Source organism: Glycine soja, chromosome 13, assembly GCF_004193775.1.
Source record: "Glycine soja cultivar W05 chromosome 13, ASM419377v2, whole genome shotgun sequence".
Lineage (NCBI taxonomy): Eukaryota > Viridiplantae > Streptophyta > Magnoliopsida > Fabales > Fabaceae > Glycine > Glycine soja.
The window spans coordinates 10,869,302-10,888,108 of NC_041014.1; the positions used below are offsets into that span (position 1 = coordinate 10,869,302).

Consider the following 18,807-nt stretch of genomic DNA (forward strand, 5'->3'; position numbering starts at 1 on the left):
AATAACATCATTCAATACAAATTAAAAGGAATGACCATTTCAAAAATTTTGGCCTTTCATAGGTTCACAGCCACATGCTTGCAACCATTGCTACAGCCACCCCTCCACACTACCAATTGACATGCTACTTCCACCATTGTTGGTATATCAACAGAAAAATACCTTATGTATTTGGAGGGGGGCAAGATATTGTAAGAATGATAGACAAAAGAAAAATACCTTATATGTCGCATTAAGGAACTTAATCATTGTAGAAATTCCAATGTTGAACCGCGTGCCCTCAACTTCATTTTACTTATCATTGCAAAAATTCCACTAGTACTCCATGTTTTTTAGTCTCTCAGATTAAAAAAAAATTAAGGAATAACATGAGTTGAAGTTAAAGTTCTTATCAAAATAAGCCCCACAACTTCATAGTCTAACCCTCCCCAACCCACCGAAAGAAATGAATATCTATATCTATGAGTATAATCTAGCACAAGAGGAAAAACAAATGGAATTACTATGTCCACACCTGGAAATACTATGTTCACAGTTGTTGCTAGATGCTTTGCTAAATCAGACAAAGTTTGGAAACTTTGGGCAAAAGTCTAGAAACTTTGGGCAAGGTTGCAAATTCAACAAGTTAACATTTTTTACTCATAATTTCAAATGTAAATTATTCTATATGATATTTTTATGAGTATTTATTCCATACTTTGAAGGGAAAATTACAAATCCACTTAGTGAAAATCTGTAGTTCAACGGAAAGAGAGCTCATGCAACACGATTTTGGAAAACATACATTATACTAGCCCGAAAAAATTGCAAATGCATTGAGATAGCAATCAATATAATAGCAACTCATGTGTAAATCATCCCCCTGTCAAATAACAAGAAAAAAAAATGAGACAAATAATAAGAAAGAAATAAAGAAAACAGAAAACACCATTCAGTTGTTTCTTAAATTAGCACATAGATTCAAAGAAAAAACTACATGCATCACTTTTTTGTTTCTTAAGGGTGAAAAGAAAACAGAAAAAGAAAAAAAAAACAGCTCACAAGATACTGTCACAAGAAGCAAAGAAAAAAGAAAGAAAGAAATCGAGAAATAGAGTAAACCCAAGTGACAATTTCTCTCAGAATTGAAATATATATAGTACTAGCAAATATACTTAAATTACCACTGTTTCTTCTCAATAGCTTTTAAAACACAATATACCCATAGTATAAATTTAGAACTTCAAAGTAAATAAAGAAAAAGCATAATTAACTTGTAAGAGTTTGAGCTTTAAATTTCAATAATACAAGGCTTAATAAAATGAATTTAATTATAATGTAAAAGGTCAACGGATCAAGGCTTAATTAGAATGTCTTTTTTTTCTAAAAATAAAATAAAATTTAAAATAAATTACTAAAAACAGGATTATATATATAAATTAAAATTCATGCATGTGATCAAGGCTTTATCCTTATCCAGGATTATATATATAAATTACTAAAAAGACTCAATTGAAAAAAAATGTTAAAACTTAAAGCTTAATAAGCAATGTATAAACTCTAAGGCCACATTTAAATTTCGCTATCATCCACTAAAAACATAATGAGAAACAACAAAGATTCGAAATCAGTTAGAAAATGAAGGTTGTACTTGGTATAACACTTCATCTGCCACCCAATTTCCAATACCTGAAATATAGCTATGCAAAGATTGAAATTTCAGATCTTTTTATAACGGAATGTAGGCCTGCGCGCGGTCAAGTACTTAGAATGCCAAGAAAAAGAAAATTCAAGTATATAGAAATTGACACAGCACAATTCAGTAAATTGAAGAAAAAGTTTATTTCCCTTATTTTGCACAAGTAGAGGTATTGGAAAGAAAAAAAATAAATAATGATCAGGGAGCCAACCGCTCAACCTTCCACAGCCGTTGTTCATCAGGGTCGTGTACAGACATTTTGAGGCCTAAGACAAAATATTAAATGAGTCTCTTTTTTACAAGAATTTTAAAGAAACTTAGTATATTATATAAAATATTATTTTTTTATTAATCTTCTAGCTTTTTTAACTACAAAATTATTTATCAGAGTTTTATAATCAAGCAATTCTAACACTTCACTTTCAATAGATAAAATAGCTAACTCATTCAATCTATCTTGTAACATTGTTGATTTTAGATATGATTTAAGTCATTTTAATTTTGTAAAACTTCTTTCAACAGTAGCAACTGTTACAGAGATTGTCAATAAAATTTTATATGCAATGTAAACATTTGGAAAAGAATCTAAAGTTTTAATATAACTCAATATTTCTATTGGTTTGCTAATTTCTTCTCTTAAAACTTCTCTTAGTACTTTCAATTCTGACAGAGTATTCATTAAACCTTAAAAACTTTTCAAGATTAATACAATATTTTTTCAATTCATCCTCATCTAAAGCTTTAATTTTTTTGGAATCAAATAAAAAACCAAAAATAGTCTCATATTGTAAAAATTGTTCAAATCGTGTCTCAATAGAATTAATTGATTGATCTAATATGTATAAAAAATACTCAATAAGAAAAAATTCTTTAGGTGAATGTGTGATCTCATTACTAATATTTTCATCAAAATGAGATTTTCTATGAATTTTACGTTTTTCACAAAATTTTGGCTCTATATCCATTTCGATAGCCATTTTTTCTGTGGATTCTAAAGCCAATGCAAACCCGTTTTTCCTATAATTTTACATTTTCTTTTGTAAATAATCAAAATAAAAAAATTAACTAAATATTAAAGAAATCTAAATAAACTAAACTTTAAAATAAATATAGAAAATGATGATCGATGAACAGAACGATAGAACCTAGAATTGAAAACAGACAGAGATTTTGTTGTTTAGATGTTGTGTCAGGCGCAAGGGTCCTACGTGATACGTGTTGTATTGCTACGTACCCAGAGTCATACCCGTGAAATAAATCGTTCCACCAATCCATCGGGATGGAGATGAAAGGCTTCGTACGCGGGACGCCAAGAAGAATGCGGTTTATAGGCGTTCAGAATCCAGACAATGTCAAATTCCGAGAGGTTGAGCCGTGGAGACAAAGTTTGATCAATAGACAATAGGTTTCATTCAAAGGAAGGAGAAGAATAGATTTTTTTTTATGAACAGAAGATGAGGAGATGAAAAAACGTAAAGAATGGAATCAGGAGAGTGAGATACGTTAGTTAGGAAATTGGGATAGATTAAAGGAAAGTTAATAGGGATTTACTTTTTTGGGATAAATAAAATACTTTAAATGACATTAATTGTGATATTGGTTAAGTTTTTAAAAAATGATATTGATTGACTAATTTTTAGGGAAGAAAGAGATTCTAAATTATTTTATTTTGATTAGTTAAAATTTGTTAATAGTTAGTAATAAAAAAATTTTAGGGGCCTAAATTTTTTTTTTTTTTGGGGGGGGGGGGGGGGTAAGGCAAAGGTCTCATTGATCGAATTGATTCCACAGCCCTGGAGACTACTACTCTTGGGGTTTGTCAAAATCTCATTGGTCATGAAGGGAACATTTCTTGTGTAATTGTAGGCATGTCTAGTGGTAGACCCAAGATCCTAAGTCAATGGGGATAAATTATAAAAAAATAAAATCAGTGGGTTCAACTATATAAATGTATATGAAACAAAATACAAAAATATAAGATTTTATTTATAATTTTTAATTTTAAAAAAAATTATTAGTGAATTTAAAAAAAATGAGGAAGAGACTTAGTGCAAGAAGCCTGCTAATCTGCACTTATAAAAGAAGAGAAAAAAAAAGAAACGACACACGAAAATTTCAAGAGAATACAATTCCTTATAAAAGGCAAGGGCTAGAAGAAGGAGAAGTCATTTTTCCCTTCATTTTCTTTCTTATCTTTTTCTCATTTATTAAATATTTCTCTCTTGTAATTGTAAAGTCTCCATGACAATGAGAGGTTAAACCTCCTTTGTTGGAAACTTGGCAGTCAACTACTCTTGATGTAATTTCTCTTCCTATCTATTTAATAATATTACATTTTCTAATAGAACTGGAAAATGATATCTAGATAAAGTCATCACTAGGGATAGATTGATATTTTTTTAGTCTGTTATACATCTTTATTCTTAATGCAATTTATCATTTTAGCTCTACAAAGGGATTTATGAGAGAAAATAGATAAATTAGGTTCTTTCATGCGGAGGACCAAAGTTAGAGTATACTAGTAGATACAGGTGTAAATTGAAATAATTATAAATAGAGAAAAATCATTAACATTACATCAATGAGTAGCTCTAGTAGGCTAAGTTCCCAACATTCTCATCTTCTGAATTTACTTCTACAATATTACTAGGTTATCTAATCTTTTTGTCTTTTAATTTAAATTCCTGTTTAATTTCTCCTTTTGTTTGATTTAATTTTCTGTCAATTTAAATTACTATTTTTCTATAACCTTTCCAAATCATTTTTTTAATCAAATATTCATTTACATAAATACAAACAAAGTTGTTATGGATACGATACTCTGACTTTCATTTTAACTTTACTACTTGAGACGCATTGGTCCACTTGCCAATTCATCAACAACAACTTAAATGAGATTGTTCAAATGAGAAAAAAAAAGTTAATAAACTTTCAAATTGTGCAAGTTATTTAAAATTGAAAAATTGAAGTAAATTACATAAATTGAACCAAGCAAAATCATCCGATTCATGAAAATCCACTCAGTGAGTAACACAATTCCTTCTAAAATGACCCTTAATATATATATATATATATATATATATATATATATATATATATATATATATATTACCTAATTACAGTATCTATATGTTAGATGATGTTGGAAGTATAATCCATTGATTTTAATAGACTTATCCCATTAAGTGAGGAGACAGCATAACAGTAAGGTAGCAAAAATTATTACCTAATTATTAGTATTTTATATAACATCTTTAAGATAAGGCAAAGCTCCACTAGAGCAATAAGCTTGTTTTCTTTAGGATTTAGAACATTTATGTTGGACTAACTTAGTAGCTCATAGAATGCTTTAACTGCAGAGAATCCCTACAATATGCATAATAAAATATACATCGTTGATAAGCAGCAACACAAAAGCTTGAATGAAATTCTAATCAGATAGCAAGAGCCACAAAATCTATACCTGAATTGTCCCCTTGCCCTTGATGCTATCACCCATTTCAAGGCTCAACTCCCCTTTGACCAACTTACAAGAATTGAAAATATTAAAAGTGCAATATACTATGGTGCCATAGAAAAAGAATACAAAGCTCAATAGACAAAAACATCTAGAAACTCAATCCAACTACAACATGAAATAGTATGTAAGTCTGTGACTGTTATCAATTCTATTCTATTGGTCCATTTGACGCAAACAAAAATTGAAAATTGAAAATTTATTTACAAATTATTTCTATTTGATAAAATCAAGACCTCGAAAATGAATAATTTAAGATATTGAATTGCATCTTCTAATAACTGATTTGGATTTTAAAAAAAGAACTAATAAGCCCTAATCCATTCAAGAAACATTCAAAAGCAAAATTTTTCCATCACAAAAGTAAAAACAAAAAACAAAAGATTCAACCATTCAAAGCAAAGCACAATTCACACCCTTGAATGAAACAAACAACTTGAGAAAGCATACAAAAATTCATCCTTGAAACAAACACATTCTAATCCCACAAAGTTAATCAGAGAGTTTAATCTTTGAATGTTTGTTGAAGTAATCTTGAAAACAACCTTGTTTGATTATTTTTTGACATCATCAAAATCATGTATTCATACATTCACATTTTTTCTCTTTTTGATGATGACAATCATGATCAAGTGATTTTTTTTTAGCATCATCAAAACCTACATTATTCACATAAAATAATTAAGATGAGAATTATAAAGTAAACTGAGGGAGTAATTTTATTTTTTGTACAAATATCTTGCGCAAGATAATTTTTTAGACATCTCTAGTGGAGAATTCGGACGGTCATTAATTGGCTATTTTAGAACTAACCAACCCTTCATGTTATTGATGCCCAAATCACAATTAGAAAAGGTGAATGTACGTAAAGAAGCTTCACGTACAAATTCACCTTCGCAACTTAATTTGTCATCGTTGGTGTCTCATTCTTTTCATCATTTTAGACATAGCTAATTAGACATGACTTTACACTAGAAAGGAGAATCAAAGAAATCTCTTGAAGATCAAGCTCTTTGCCAAAACCAGTTTTAAGCTACACCTACAAATTAATTAAACCTTAAACCATGAAATATAAGGGTACGGTACCAACGGGAATGTATCCAGAAATATATCAATGGGGCAAATTTTTTATAATAATTTAAATATCTAATTTTTAATAAATAATTATTTAATAAAAAGTAAATTTATGAAAATATTTGTTATTAATTTTATGTGAAAAACTAAAAGCAAGATTCACTACTAAAAAAATTAAGCAAATTTATTAATTCAATATCCTATTTTTCTTATCATTTGTCTTTATAAATATTTGTTTCGATTTTTTTTCTCATACATATATAAAGAATCTTGAGAGAGGGGATGATCAGATCCCTGTTTGCCTCCCTAAATCCGTCCATGGATACAAAAAGGTAATCTAATCAGAAGCTTTGGTAAAAGAAGACAAATGTATATATAGACACTTGAAATTAGAAAATTTGAATCTTAAAAAAACAACACCCCATTTGAAGACTAATCTATAATATATCCTTTTTGCTAAAATCTGTAAATTAGCAACACTTGGATATCATGCAATGCAAGATTAAAACGCGCGTCGTGAAATTCAATAGCTAGAAAAAGCCATACACCGCCACGTACGTATATATATATTACACTAGAAATTAAGTTCTACTGAACACATCACTTAATTATCCTCTTGACTAAAACAAGTTAAACTACACTTAATTTGAAACGGTGCAATACGTCAAAAATTAAAGCATGCATGAGTCCGAAAGCACAGCTGGAAATTAAGAACCTTACAATTTAAGGAACTTGACATACAAAATGGAATCAAACAAAAACTTGACTGCACTACTCTTAGCTAAAACTAGTCATGCATGCAACAACCAGAAACTGTGCGATGATATATATACGCTTCTTAGATATATATGACAATATGGATTTTTTTTTTTTTATTCTTTTGGTGATATGAATAATTACACTTATTATTTTTAAAACCAGTGAGATTAGTACTAAAATTGTGTAGTATTTTAAGCAACTTTCATGGTCTCGTCGCTTTGGTGAATCACTTGAGCTTGTTTTATTATCGATCATATGATATTCAAATATTCTACTGTCTATTTTTCCGGTAAAATTTCGTTATAAAAATTTGATATAGGAGAAGTCACTTGTAAAACGAAATGCACAATATTTGTACAATTAAAAGAGAGAAAGAAAGAATTTTGAGATATAATAAAAAAAATATAATCGAGAGAGATCATAGATAAATAAAAAAAATGTTGTAGAAATTATTATACTATCTTAATTGATTTTTTTTTTTAAAATATGTCAATTGATATTGTTACTCTAGTATTTCTGCAACACGACATTACTACGTATAAATATTTAATAGAACTATTATAGAAGCTAAGAACGAAAAGAGATATAATTGTAGGCACGGAAGGTACGTATTTGAGGCGTCAATGTGCAATAATAAAAACAAATAAAATAAAGAAATAAAAATAGATGTACGTAATTTCTAAATTAAGTAGATTTAAGCATAATCGTCACTAACCTCGGAGGACGTCTTTGTATATAATTTTGCATTCAGGCGTACAATAATTATCTTATTTTATTACTTCTTTCGTTTTTATTTTTTTATAAAATAAAATTATCTAATTCATCACAATTAAAAAATTGATTAATTTAAATAACAACATTAAATTTATAACTTTTCCAAAGGCCATTCTTGGCATTGATACCCTCTCTTATAATTGTTTACTAGTACAATTTTTCTTTCCCATTTAATTAGAGATATCTTGACTTAAAAATAATTAATATAAGAAACATTATAAATTATCTTATAAAAAAAATTTTAAATTTATATCTTATAAATAAAAAAAGTGCTTAATGTTTGATAAGAGGGATTTGAGTTTGATAAATAGTTAATAAACATTTTCCTATCATGAATAATAAATATTCTTTCTTTCATTTAACGATGTATTAATTGTTATTTTTAGTTTATTAAATGAATTAAAATAAACAAATGGATATAATTTAAATGAAAGTAAATGACAATACATTCAATTTACAATGATCATAGACCAAAATTGGACAGTGATATTTAGTTAGTAATGATTTTAGCTTTTATTTTGTTTGCCAACTCCATGATGGAATAGCCTAGAGACTTTTAAGACAGCCATCGATATGATTTGTATCTTTCACCTTCCCTTGTCGCCCCGTGCTTAAAATTCTTTGTAGGTTTTTATAGGATTAATTGATAATTTCTATGTATTAAACGTCGAAATATGTTATTATTATTTATAAAAAAATATTTTTTTTGCAGAATGAAAAAAAAGAAAGAAATATGTTACTTTTTGCTTTTCAGTTACTTAAACTCTTATTTTTAAAATGTTGTAATGAAATTCTTGAATGCTATTTTTTGCTAACCCATTCAATCAATTTAAAAGCTACAAATTTTTATTTGAAAAAAAGTTATATGTTGACAGTATAAAAAAAATTAGGCAAAATTATAAATTTGGTCCCTCAATTTATCTTTAGTTTCGAATTTGGTCCCTCAGTAATTTCATTCTCAAATTTGGTCTCTTATTTTGTAAAATCGTGCAATGTTGGTCCCTAGGCCACAATGGACGTTGACCGTTAACAAGTGATGTTAACGATCTCGTGTCACATTTTTATTGGATGATGACTGACACGTGTCATGTTCTGATTGGATGTCAACTTTATGAAATATGAAATGAATTGTTGTTTTCATTGATCAATCATAACATGACACGTGTCAGTCATCATTTAATAAGAACGTGACACGTGACCGTTAACATCACTTGTTAACGGTCAACGTCCAATTGTGGCCTGGGGACCAACATTACACGATTTTACAAAATAGGGGACCAAATTTGTGAATTAAATTATTGAGGGACCAAATCCGAAGCTAAAGATAAACTGGGGGACCAAAAATACAATTTTACCAAAAAATTATACAATTATCTAATCACAATATATTATGTAGGATAAGTTTGTTAACTTTTAACATAATCATGTTAAAGTAATTCAAATAATGATTTGTGATTAAATGTAAATACAAAACTATTTAAACCATCAATGCATAAATATTACACTATTTTTATTTACTCTCTTTAAACATACTCTCCTTCTAAATTTTTGTGAAATCACAAAAACACTTAAGAGACAAAATAAACAAAAACTTAACAGAAAAATTATATAGGAAAAAAAATCATAAAAACTAAATTATATTTTTAAAAATGAGAAAATCAAGGTATTATCAAACAGAAGATTTGTGGTATTTAATAAGTATTAAAACCATATTTGGACTTATATTAAACTAGTATTTTAGTCTAATGAACATAATAAATGTTTATTTTTATACATTAAAGTTTATAATAAACAATTATTTTTAAAATATAAATTATATTTTAAATTTATGATAAATAATTTATATTGTGATATAATATTATTTTTAATTATTAATAAATTAATTTTAAAATTATTGAAATTAAATTTAGAAAATAAGGATGAAAATGATAGATAGAAATTATAAATGAATAAGAAAATCAAGTATAAAATATAATTGAGGAGAAATAATTTGAAAAAGAGAGTATTAGAGTAGAAATAAAATTGAACGTTGATTTGTTTGGTTTAAGAAAATAATATTGTAAAATTGTTTTATATTATGAAATAACAAAAATACCAAAGTTGGTCTCACATGAAAGTAGAGATTTAAGAGGATAGAACAGACTTTTTATCCCATTAATATTTTTTTGAAACTGCAAAGATGACTGCATGTTGCAGAATGGGACCACCTCACTCATTTTTATTTCTCCATTGATCATCATTTACCAAAACCTGTCTTCTATCGCAGGTAACAAATACAACCTAAATGTTTTCACTCAGTAATAACTCTTGAGACTACTATCGTTCAAGGATGAAGATTCATATTTATAATATAAGAGTAAATTAAAACACACTTTGTTTAGAGCAAATTTGATTTCTTAATATTTGCTTCCCGGTAAAATAATACATGTTTTATTATTATTGTTATTATTATTATTATTATTATTATTATTATTATTATTATTATTATTATTATTATTTACGATCTTATATATTTTTCCTCCAATTTATATTTTTTAGAATTTATTAGAATACATTGACAAAATAAAGAATTTTATGATTATGTATAATAAATTTATTAATATATATATATATATATATATATATATATATATATATATATATATATATATATGCTAAAGACTTTACTATGATAACTAATATTCTCTCATTTGAGTAAATTCATTTTTTCAGTTTTTAACTTTTTCTCACTTCTTTACTGTGCATTTTGATTTTTATCTCTTTGATCCATGGATTAGTAACATGATATCAGAGTCATAATAGTTAATTTTTTTAATGGATAATCTTTGGTGAGATCTATATATCCTCTGAACTATTTTGTTTTTTCTTAAAAGATACGCTCTCAGTTTTACTCAAAACAATGTAATGCTGATTTTGAATCTTCACATTGATAGTATATATACACTGAATGAATTTAATTTGCATAATTTTTTTTATAACTTTAAATATGCTAAAATACATTCTATCTTATCTATTGAAACTTTACTTAAATTTAAATCGTCCTTCACAATACTTATCCATTTTCATGGCTTGATGGACCAACAATTGTCGCTCGCATAACGCGCATCCCTTTCAATATATAGTGATTTTCCGTACACAAAACTCAAAATTTTTTCCCCACTATAAATAATGGCATAATCTCTAAAGTCCGAATCATCTCATTCTCATCAAGTTATTATCAAATAATTAATTAAATTCCTCGTGGAATCTTGTTGAAGCCATGTCTACAGCTGGTCAGGTCATCAAGTGCAGAGGTGAGACATGCATCATTCTCCATCTCTGCTTAATTTCTTGAATGTTGAATGTGCTTCAGTTGCCATAGTTTGCATTGTCATTTTTTCTTGTACGGCATATCATAATGGCAAATTTATTACTTTATTGTTCATTCTTTTTTATTTCACTCTAATGCTCTAACTTTTTGTTTTATTTTGGTCTTTTATATTTTTTATTTTTTTATACCTAGTCTTTATTGTTGAGCTAATAGTTTGAGGTTAATTTGAGATATTATTACATATAAGAAATTTATATTATCAACTAATTAAAAATTATTTTATATATGATTTTTTTTAAATAATTATTATAAAATTCCAATATTTTTTAATTTTGTAGCAACGTATGATTAAATAATTAATATAAAAAACTACACTGATAATGTATTACAATTAAATTATGTATAATAGTTTTAATATTAGTAAAAAAAATTCTCATAATTGACAAAAAGTTATCTGTTGGAGAATGTACTATAATTTTGAACTGATAAAAAAAGAGAAAAAATGTTAATATTAAACAGAAACTTTTACAGGATCAAATAAAAACAAAACTAATCCTACCTAGCTATAATTATACTGAAAAGGACTCTTTGTTCCTGATATTTCTAAGCATCATTTATATTATGATCAATCAACTTTATTGAAAAACCATTTCAACCATCATTGAAAATTGTCTTTCAAGTTATAAATAAGGCAAAATGATAGCTATAATTTGAAATTAAGAAGTAAAGTAAGAGTTTACTCTTTCTCTGATTTGGAGTTCATTTTTGAAAAGTTTCCAGTTTATTTATTTTATATTTCTTATGGTATATTGGTTGTGCCTTGTTTGTTTTGTGTGAAAATGCATGCAGCTGCGGTGGCATGGGAAGCAGGGAAGCCACTATCGATAGAAACCATAGAAGTGGCACCACCCCAGAAAGGTGAAGTGCGTTTGAAGATCCTCTTCAACTCCCTTTGCCGTACAGATGTTTACTGGTGGGATGCTAAGGTATATAGTATATATATACTAATAATTAACATTTTTACTCAGGACTATCGAGGCAATGCAATAGTGAGAGGGAGGTAAACTTAAAAAGAATTTTTTTATTTAAAAAAAAGTTATATGTTAAACTTTTACGTCAACATATATTATATTTTTATCAATATATGTGTGATTTTTTACTTTATAAAAACCAACAATAAATATTTTTTATTGATAAATCTAAAACATAAATTTTAATTATTTTATCTTTTTTTAATTTAATTACTCTGGTTTTAGTCTCTATGATGAGATGATTAAGATTTAAGACCTAACTCGAATATTCCAATGAGTCTCTTGATCTCTTCTGCAAAACAATCTAAGCAAAACGGAAGCCGTACAAATGTTACATGTACAATTTCAACGAGTCTCTTTCCAAAATAATATAAGACATGTGTCCTATTTGTGTATTTTACCTGCTTTACAAGGAAAGGAAAAGTGACAAGTGTTTTGGGAAATCTCTTGAAATATTTATACATTTTAATACCTTTTATTTATTAAACATCATTTTTCAATTTTTATTTATCATGTCATCATTTATTAGCCAGAAACTAAAATTTTAAAAAAAATTAATAACAAAGACAAAACAAACGAATTTAATAGAACCAAAAGGAAAGCAAGCTATATTACAGCGATTGAAAAATTATCTAAACCTATTATCTTTATTTATTTATTTTCCTCTATGCACATCGATCCCAAAATTAATTTCTCGAAATCAAAGGAGACAATTAATAAAATTGATCTCACTTTTGTTATAAAAAAACTGAAATCTTTTAATACATGGACCCATCTTTTATGGCCAGAGTGATTTAAAAACGCGGCAAATCGACACATGCAAATTTAGTATTGATTTGTACGATACACCCTTCAAAACATCTTTGACCTTTATCAATGGGAAGATTCTTCCTATGTGAGTATTAGGATTCATTCTTTCAAAACTTGATCATGCTTAATTTTAATATAAAATTGAATATTACGATCAATTTAATTTTGAAAAAAAAATATTTTCCTTTATTTTCATAAAAAATAATTTTAAAATAAAATAAAATTTATTCATGCACCAAATCTTACTTCATAAATACTTTGAGTTATGAATCGACTATCGATGTTCCTTGAGGCCTAGCATTCATGCTTTGTCGTTTTTGCTTTACAGGGCCAGACTCCGCTGTTTCCTCGTATCTTAGGCCACGAAGCTTCGGGGTATGTTTTTTTTCTTTTTGAAAGGAGCTTAGGGTATGTTACTTTTGAAAAAAAAATATTTTCAACTGATAATTGATTAAATAACTCTATTTTATGTGGGTACAAACTAGTTCCACTTTAAAACTTATTAAGTAAATTTAATAAAAGAATATTGACACTTGGCAAGGCGATCTATGATGCCTATTAAGAGTCCAACATAATATAAAAATAAAAAATAGAAAAGCACATGATGATAAATGTGTACAAAAGGGTTTCACATCACATAACTAACTGCTAAAATAGATTTTGCAACATTTTTTTTTTAAAACATATGATAAATCTGGAAACCAAATTCAATTCATACTTTTTACCTAATTCATCAAGAGTTCTGGAGTAAGTGATTCGACTTCAACTATAATATAGTGCAGGCCATGATAAAAAATTCACCAGATATCTGTACGATTCAAAGTTCCAATAAATCTAGGAATTTAATTAGAACATTTAAAGTTCAGGTCATAAATTAATGAATTTTATATTAAAAGCATATTTAAAATGATTCGTAATTTATTAATTGTGTAATTTTTTTACTATGATTATATATCAAAATTGAACTTTAAATTTAGACATCCTTTTCTTAAAATTAACAGTAAAAAGATTCCGGAATAGGGAAATTGCACCCCCCCCCCCCCCCCTCCCGCAAAAAAAAAAAACTCCTAAAAGTGTTCATATGATACATAAAAAATTTCTTAACATTTTTCCTTCAAGATTAATTATGGGCTTGATACCTTGAGTATACATTCTACTTTCTCAAATTTCATTTGCTTTTGACAGATTCTCTTGGGTTAAATTCCCTTGATATAAAATGTTTAAAACCCAACAAACCAAATCAATATATAGTTAGATTAAAAAAAAAGTAAAGAAAAAACCATCATCAATCAATGTATAAATATCAGAAAAATAGTTATGCACTCATGGTTTAAAATAGTTTTACACCATCATCCAATTACAATTTATCATGTATGTAAGATTATTGATTTTTATTATAATTACTTTAAAAGTCATATAAATGATAATTTGTGATTGGAAAATAATGTAAAATTATTTTATATTGTTAATGTAATCTTTTTTCTCTACTTTAAAAGTCATATTAATAATGATTTGAGATTGAATAATAATATAAAATTATTTTATATTATTGGTGCATGATCATTAAACTCTATAAATATTGTAAGTAATTTATTTGGTTGTGCTTACATGAGCATAAAGTGCATGCTTTACCCATTAATTTGTGGTCATGTGTTAATGAATGAACTATAGGATTGTGGAGAGCGTGGGCAAGGGTGTGACACATCTGAAACCAGGTGACCATGCTCTCCCAATATTCACTGGGGAGTGTGGTGAATGCACCTATTGCAAGTCTGAAGAGAGCAACCTGTGTGAGCTTCTCAGGATCAACACTGACAGAGGAGTGATGCTCAGTGATGGCAAAACAAGGTTCTCCAAAAATGGACAACCTATTTACCACTTCGTTGGAACCTCCACTTTCAGTGAATACACTGTTCTCCATGAAGGATGTGTCGCCAAGATCAACCCTGCTGCCCCTCTTGACAAAGTTGCTGTTGTCAGTTGTGGATTCTGCACAGGTTTGCTTTATCCTCTTTAGAATCTTAGTCTTTACAAAATGTTACAAACAATCTTGATTACTCTTTTGATTGAAAATAATTATGCAATGATCGTGTAAAGAGTTTTTAGACTATCATCCAATCATAAATCACTTGTATCATCATTGCATGCAAACTTACATAATGTATGGTAAGTTTTTTGTTTTTTACAACAACAAAAAAATACTTAGAAGTTAATACTTAGAATGATTTTTTATTAGTTTACAATTAAAAAAAAAACTCTTTATAATGTGAGTGCATATAAATTGAACACTTCTGCTAATGTATATATTAATTTTGTACACATGCATGCAGGTTTTGGGGCTACTGTGAATGTTGCAAAGCCAAAGCCTAATAATACTGTTGCTGTATTTGGATTAGGAGCTGTTGGTCTTGCTGTATGTTATCCTTCTCGTCTTTTTCCCTCAATAAATTAAGAGACTATAATAATGGCCATAGTTCTTACCTTGTAATTTGCATTTTAGGCCTGTGAAGGGGCAAGGGTTTCTGGTGCATCTAGAATCATCGGGGTTGATTTACTTACCAATCGATTTGAACAAGGTAGATTCAATTAGGACATAACTTAGACGTGATGTCTCAAAGTGTTTGTGATATTATTCTGTTATCTATATTAGAGATTTACCTTGACAATTAGCAAGTTGAATTATTGAGGTAAAACTCCAAAATTAAATAGAGAATAGTACCAAAAACACGTAAGGTATTACACCTGAGTTTTGTTCATTTAATTATTATGCATATTTTAAAAGATTAAATGGTTAATTACATTGCTATGCACTTACTCATGAAAATCTCCATTTCATTGTTTTTGGTCAGCCAAACAATTTGGGGTCACTGATTTTGTGAACCCGAAAGATCACAACAAACCAGTTCAAGAGGTTAGTTCATATCATACAACAATTTAGCTAATTAAGTTCAATTTCCCTATTCATCAAATAGTTCCAGTTTCATGATATTCATTACTTCTATTCAGCTTTCAAATATTCTTTATTTTCAATACAAAGTAATTTAATTAAATCCAAGAGAACTAATAATTCTTTATTTTGCACTAAGGTCATTGCTGAAATGACTAATGGAGGAGTAGATCGTGCTATTGAATGCACAGGAAGCATCCAAGCATCAATCTCGGCATTTGAATGCACTCATGATGTATTTTTCTATAACCCCTGAGCTATTATTATTCTTGTTAATGGCTACATCAGTATGCAATTATTAATCTTATTATTAAATTTGAACTTCAAATGCTTTCTTCTCAGGGTTGGGGTACTGCTGTCCTTGTTAGTGTGCCAAAGAAGGATGCAGAATTCAAAACTCATCCTATGAAGTTCATGGAAGGGAGAACTCTTAAGGGTACCTTCTATGGTCACTATAGACCCCGCACTGACATTCCTGGTGTTGTGGAGAAGTACCTCAACAAGGTGATCACAATGCTAGATTTTATCTTTATATCATTTAAGGACAAAACTTAAATACAGTTCTTTAGAAACTATATTTTTTTTCAATTAGAATTAGAGTTTAATGTGTGTAATAAAAGTTTGCTCTAAAGGATTACACAAATATTCTAAGTAAAACTTTATTTTTAATTGGAGAACAGCACAAACTGCACTGCACTTAAGAATATGTAAGTTTTGTCCTTATGGTTAAATGTGTTTAAGTGCTAATTTCTTGCTTCATTTTTTGATATCGTTAATGACAAAATTTAAATACAGTTCTTTAGAAACCATATTGGTTTCCAATTAAAATCAGAGTTTTAGCTCGGTAATTAGTGTGCTAAAAGTTTGCATAAAAGGGTTACACAAATAACGGAAGTAAAACTTTATTTCTAATTGGACAACAGCACAAACTGCACTTAAGAATCTGTAAGTTTTGTCCTATGGTTAAAAACTTAAATGTATTTAAGTGCTATTTTCTTGCTTAATTTTTTGGTACATCAAGTGACACTGTGTTACTGATAATGCAGGAGCTGGAGCTGGACAAATTTATCACTCACTCTGTCCCATTCTCAGAGATCAACACTGCATTTGATCTTATGCTGAAAGGGGAGGGAATAAGGTGCCTCATCTGCATGGAAGAGTAAATCAATGATGTTCTCTGCTGAACAGTGTTTGCGTGTAATGTGAAAAGAGAATTGAATAAATTTGGCATGTAATTCGGTTATTGGATTCATGCTACATGAGTGTGTAAAGAGGTAATGGGGGTGATGACTTTCTTGGTCATTGTCGTGGCTTTGTGATTTCTATTGCAAATGTTGTCTTGTAACTTTGTTGTATTTTCAGCAATATATGATATATGATATCTATCTTAATTTCTATCTTAAAAATAGAGTGGCATCTCTCACCCTTCTATGTTATATGGTATTGACAGTTTGATTAGTAGTGTGTTTGGTTTAACAGTAGTTGAGGATAAAATTATGGTGAAAGCAATTAATAATTTGTTACTTTAGAAAAGTATGATCTATGAAGAACTGACTTTAATACTATGAACAGTTCTCTGAATACGATACAAACACAAATATCAAAACTATTAATATCCAAAAGATAAGACACCAAGACACTGCATATATATTAATGACCTTCACAAGTAGAATACTTCACAATGCATTCTTTACAAAAGAAAAAAAAATCCCAATAAGATGATTTATACTTCTTAAAACTTAAAATCAATAGTTAAGTTCTATAAAATAAGTCTGAAAAGTGTTTAGCGAAGTGTAGATTGGCTCACTTTCTTAACTTGTGTCCGGGTTATATTTAAAAGGTCTTCGAATTATGTCAAAGAGAGGGATACAAAGTGTGTCCGATAAGTATCATGTTCATGCTAATTCTTCTTTTTTGGGCCATATTGGGCCTTTACTTATGGTTGCGGAAAATTTAATTTTTCAATTTCCAACAGAATATAAATAAGATTTTGTTAATTTTAAATTTAAAAAATATTATTTAATAATATTTATAAATTATCTGTACTTTTGAAAAATAATTTATTTTTTAATCAAATTTAGTACAAGTAATTTTTAATTTTTAAATATAGAAATATATTACTATTATCATTGGGATCTTAAAAAATAAAGTCCTAAACATAAGACTAAGGAATTACTTAAACTTTAATTGGGTCTTGATATCTCTCTTTCGTGTGAATTACTCAACGCATAGCATTTAAAAATTTGAACTTAAAAAATAGAAAACACCGTTATATTTGGATGATAGAGGTATCTAGCAAACCTAAATTGTAAATATAGATGTGTTACAGATCGAGTAATAGACTCTGAAATCTGAACAGATAAAATAGTAAACATTGATTTCTTGGTAGAATTTTTTATTTTAGATTTACGTATATTGTTTTTTTCATTTTTAAAGTGAGTTATTTAATTTGTTTCTGATTTTAATGATATATTTGTTTTTTTATTGAAGAAATGATACTTGATAATTATTAATGGTCTTACTAACTAGTCTCCTTAGGACATTATTAATGAATTAGAAAGAAAAAAATTATTCATCAAATGCATTAAGAATGTTGATTAACATTTTTCATTTGCTATTATTATTGTTATAGAATTTGTTGATTTGTAATATAAGTATAACATTTGTAATATTTAACTTTCTCTTTTTAAATAATTTATATTCTTTAAGAAAATTGATAATATAATTAATAGTATTAAATTTGTTAATAATTTATATTATTTTACTAAAATTATTCTTAAATTTATTGAGACTTATAATTTTTTACTTAATTACTTTTACACCTAATTAATTAATGTATACCAATATTTTTATTCAATCCTTATAAAAGAAAAAAATAAATTTATCTTTTAAATATATAACACTTAC

General features: G+C 27.7%; 1 protein-coding gene across 1 annotated transcript; it reads left to right on the top strand.

Annotated features, from left to right (window-relative positions):
* The first annotated feature begins 10,948 nt into the window (after window positions 1-10,948).
* On the top strand, window positions 10,949-17,306 carry LOC114381318 (alcohol dehydrogenase 1-like). Its single transcript, XM_028340537.1, has 10 exons — window positions 10,949-11,095; window positions 11,962-12,098; window positions 13,282-13,328; window positions 14,625-14,950; window positions 15,284-15,366; window positions 15,454-15,529; window positions 15,803-15,864; window positions 16,040-16,135; window positions 16,243-16,404; window positions 16,947-17,306. The coding sequence occupies exons 1-10, from the start codon at window positions 11,062-11,064 to the stop codon at window positions 17,061-17,063; spliced, it is 1,140 nt and encodes a 379-aa protein (XP_028196338.1). The 5' UTR covers window positions 10,949-11,061; the 3' UTR covers window positions 17,064-17,306.
* The last annotated feature ends 1,501 nt before the right edge of the window (window positions 17,307-18,807 follow it).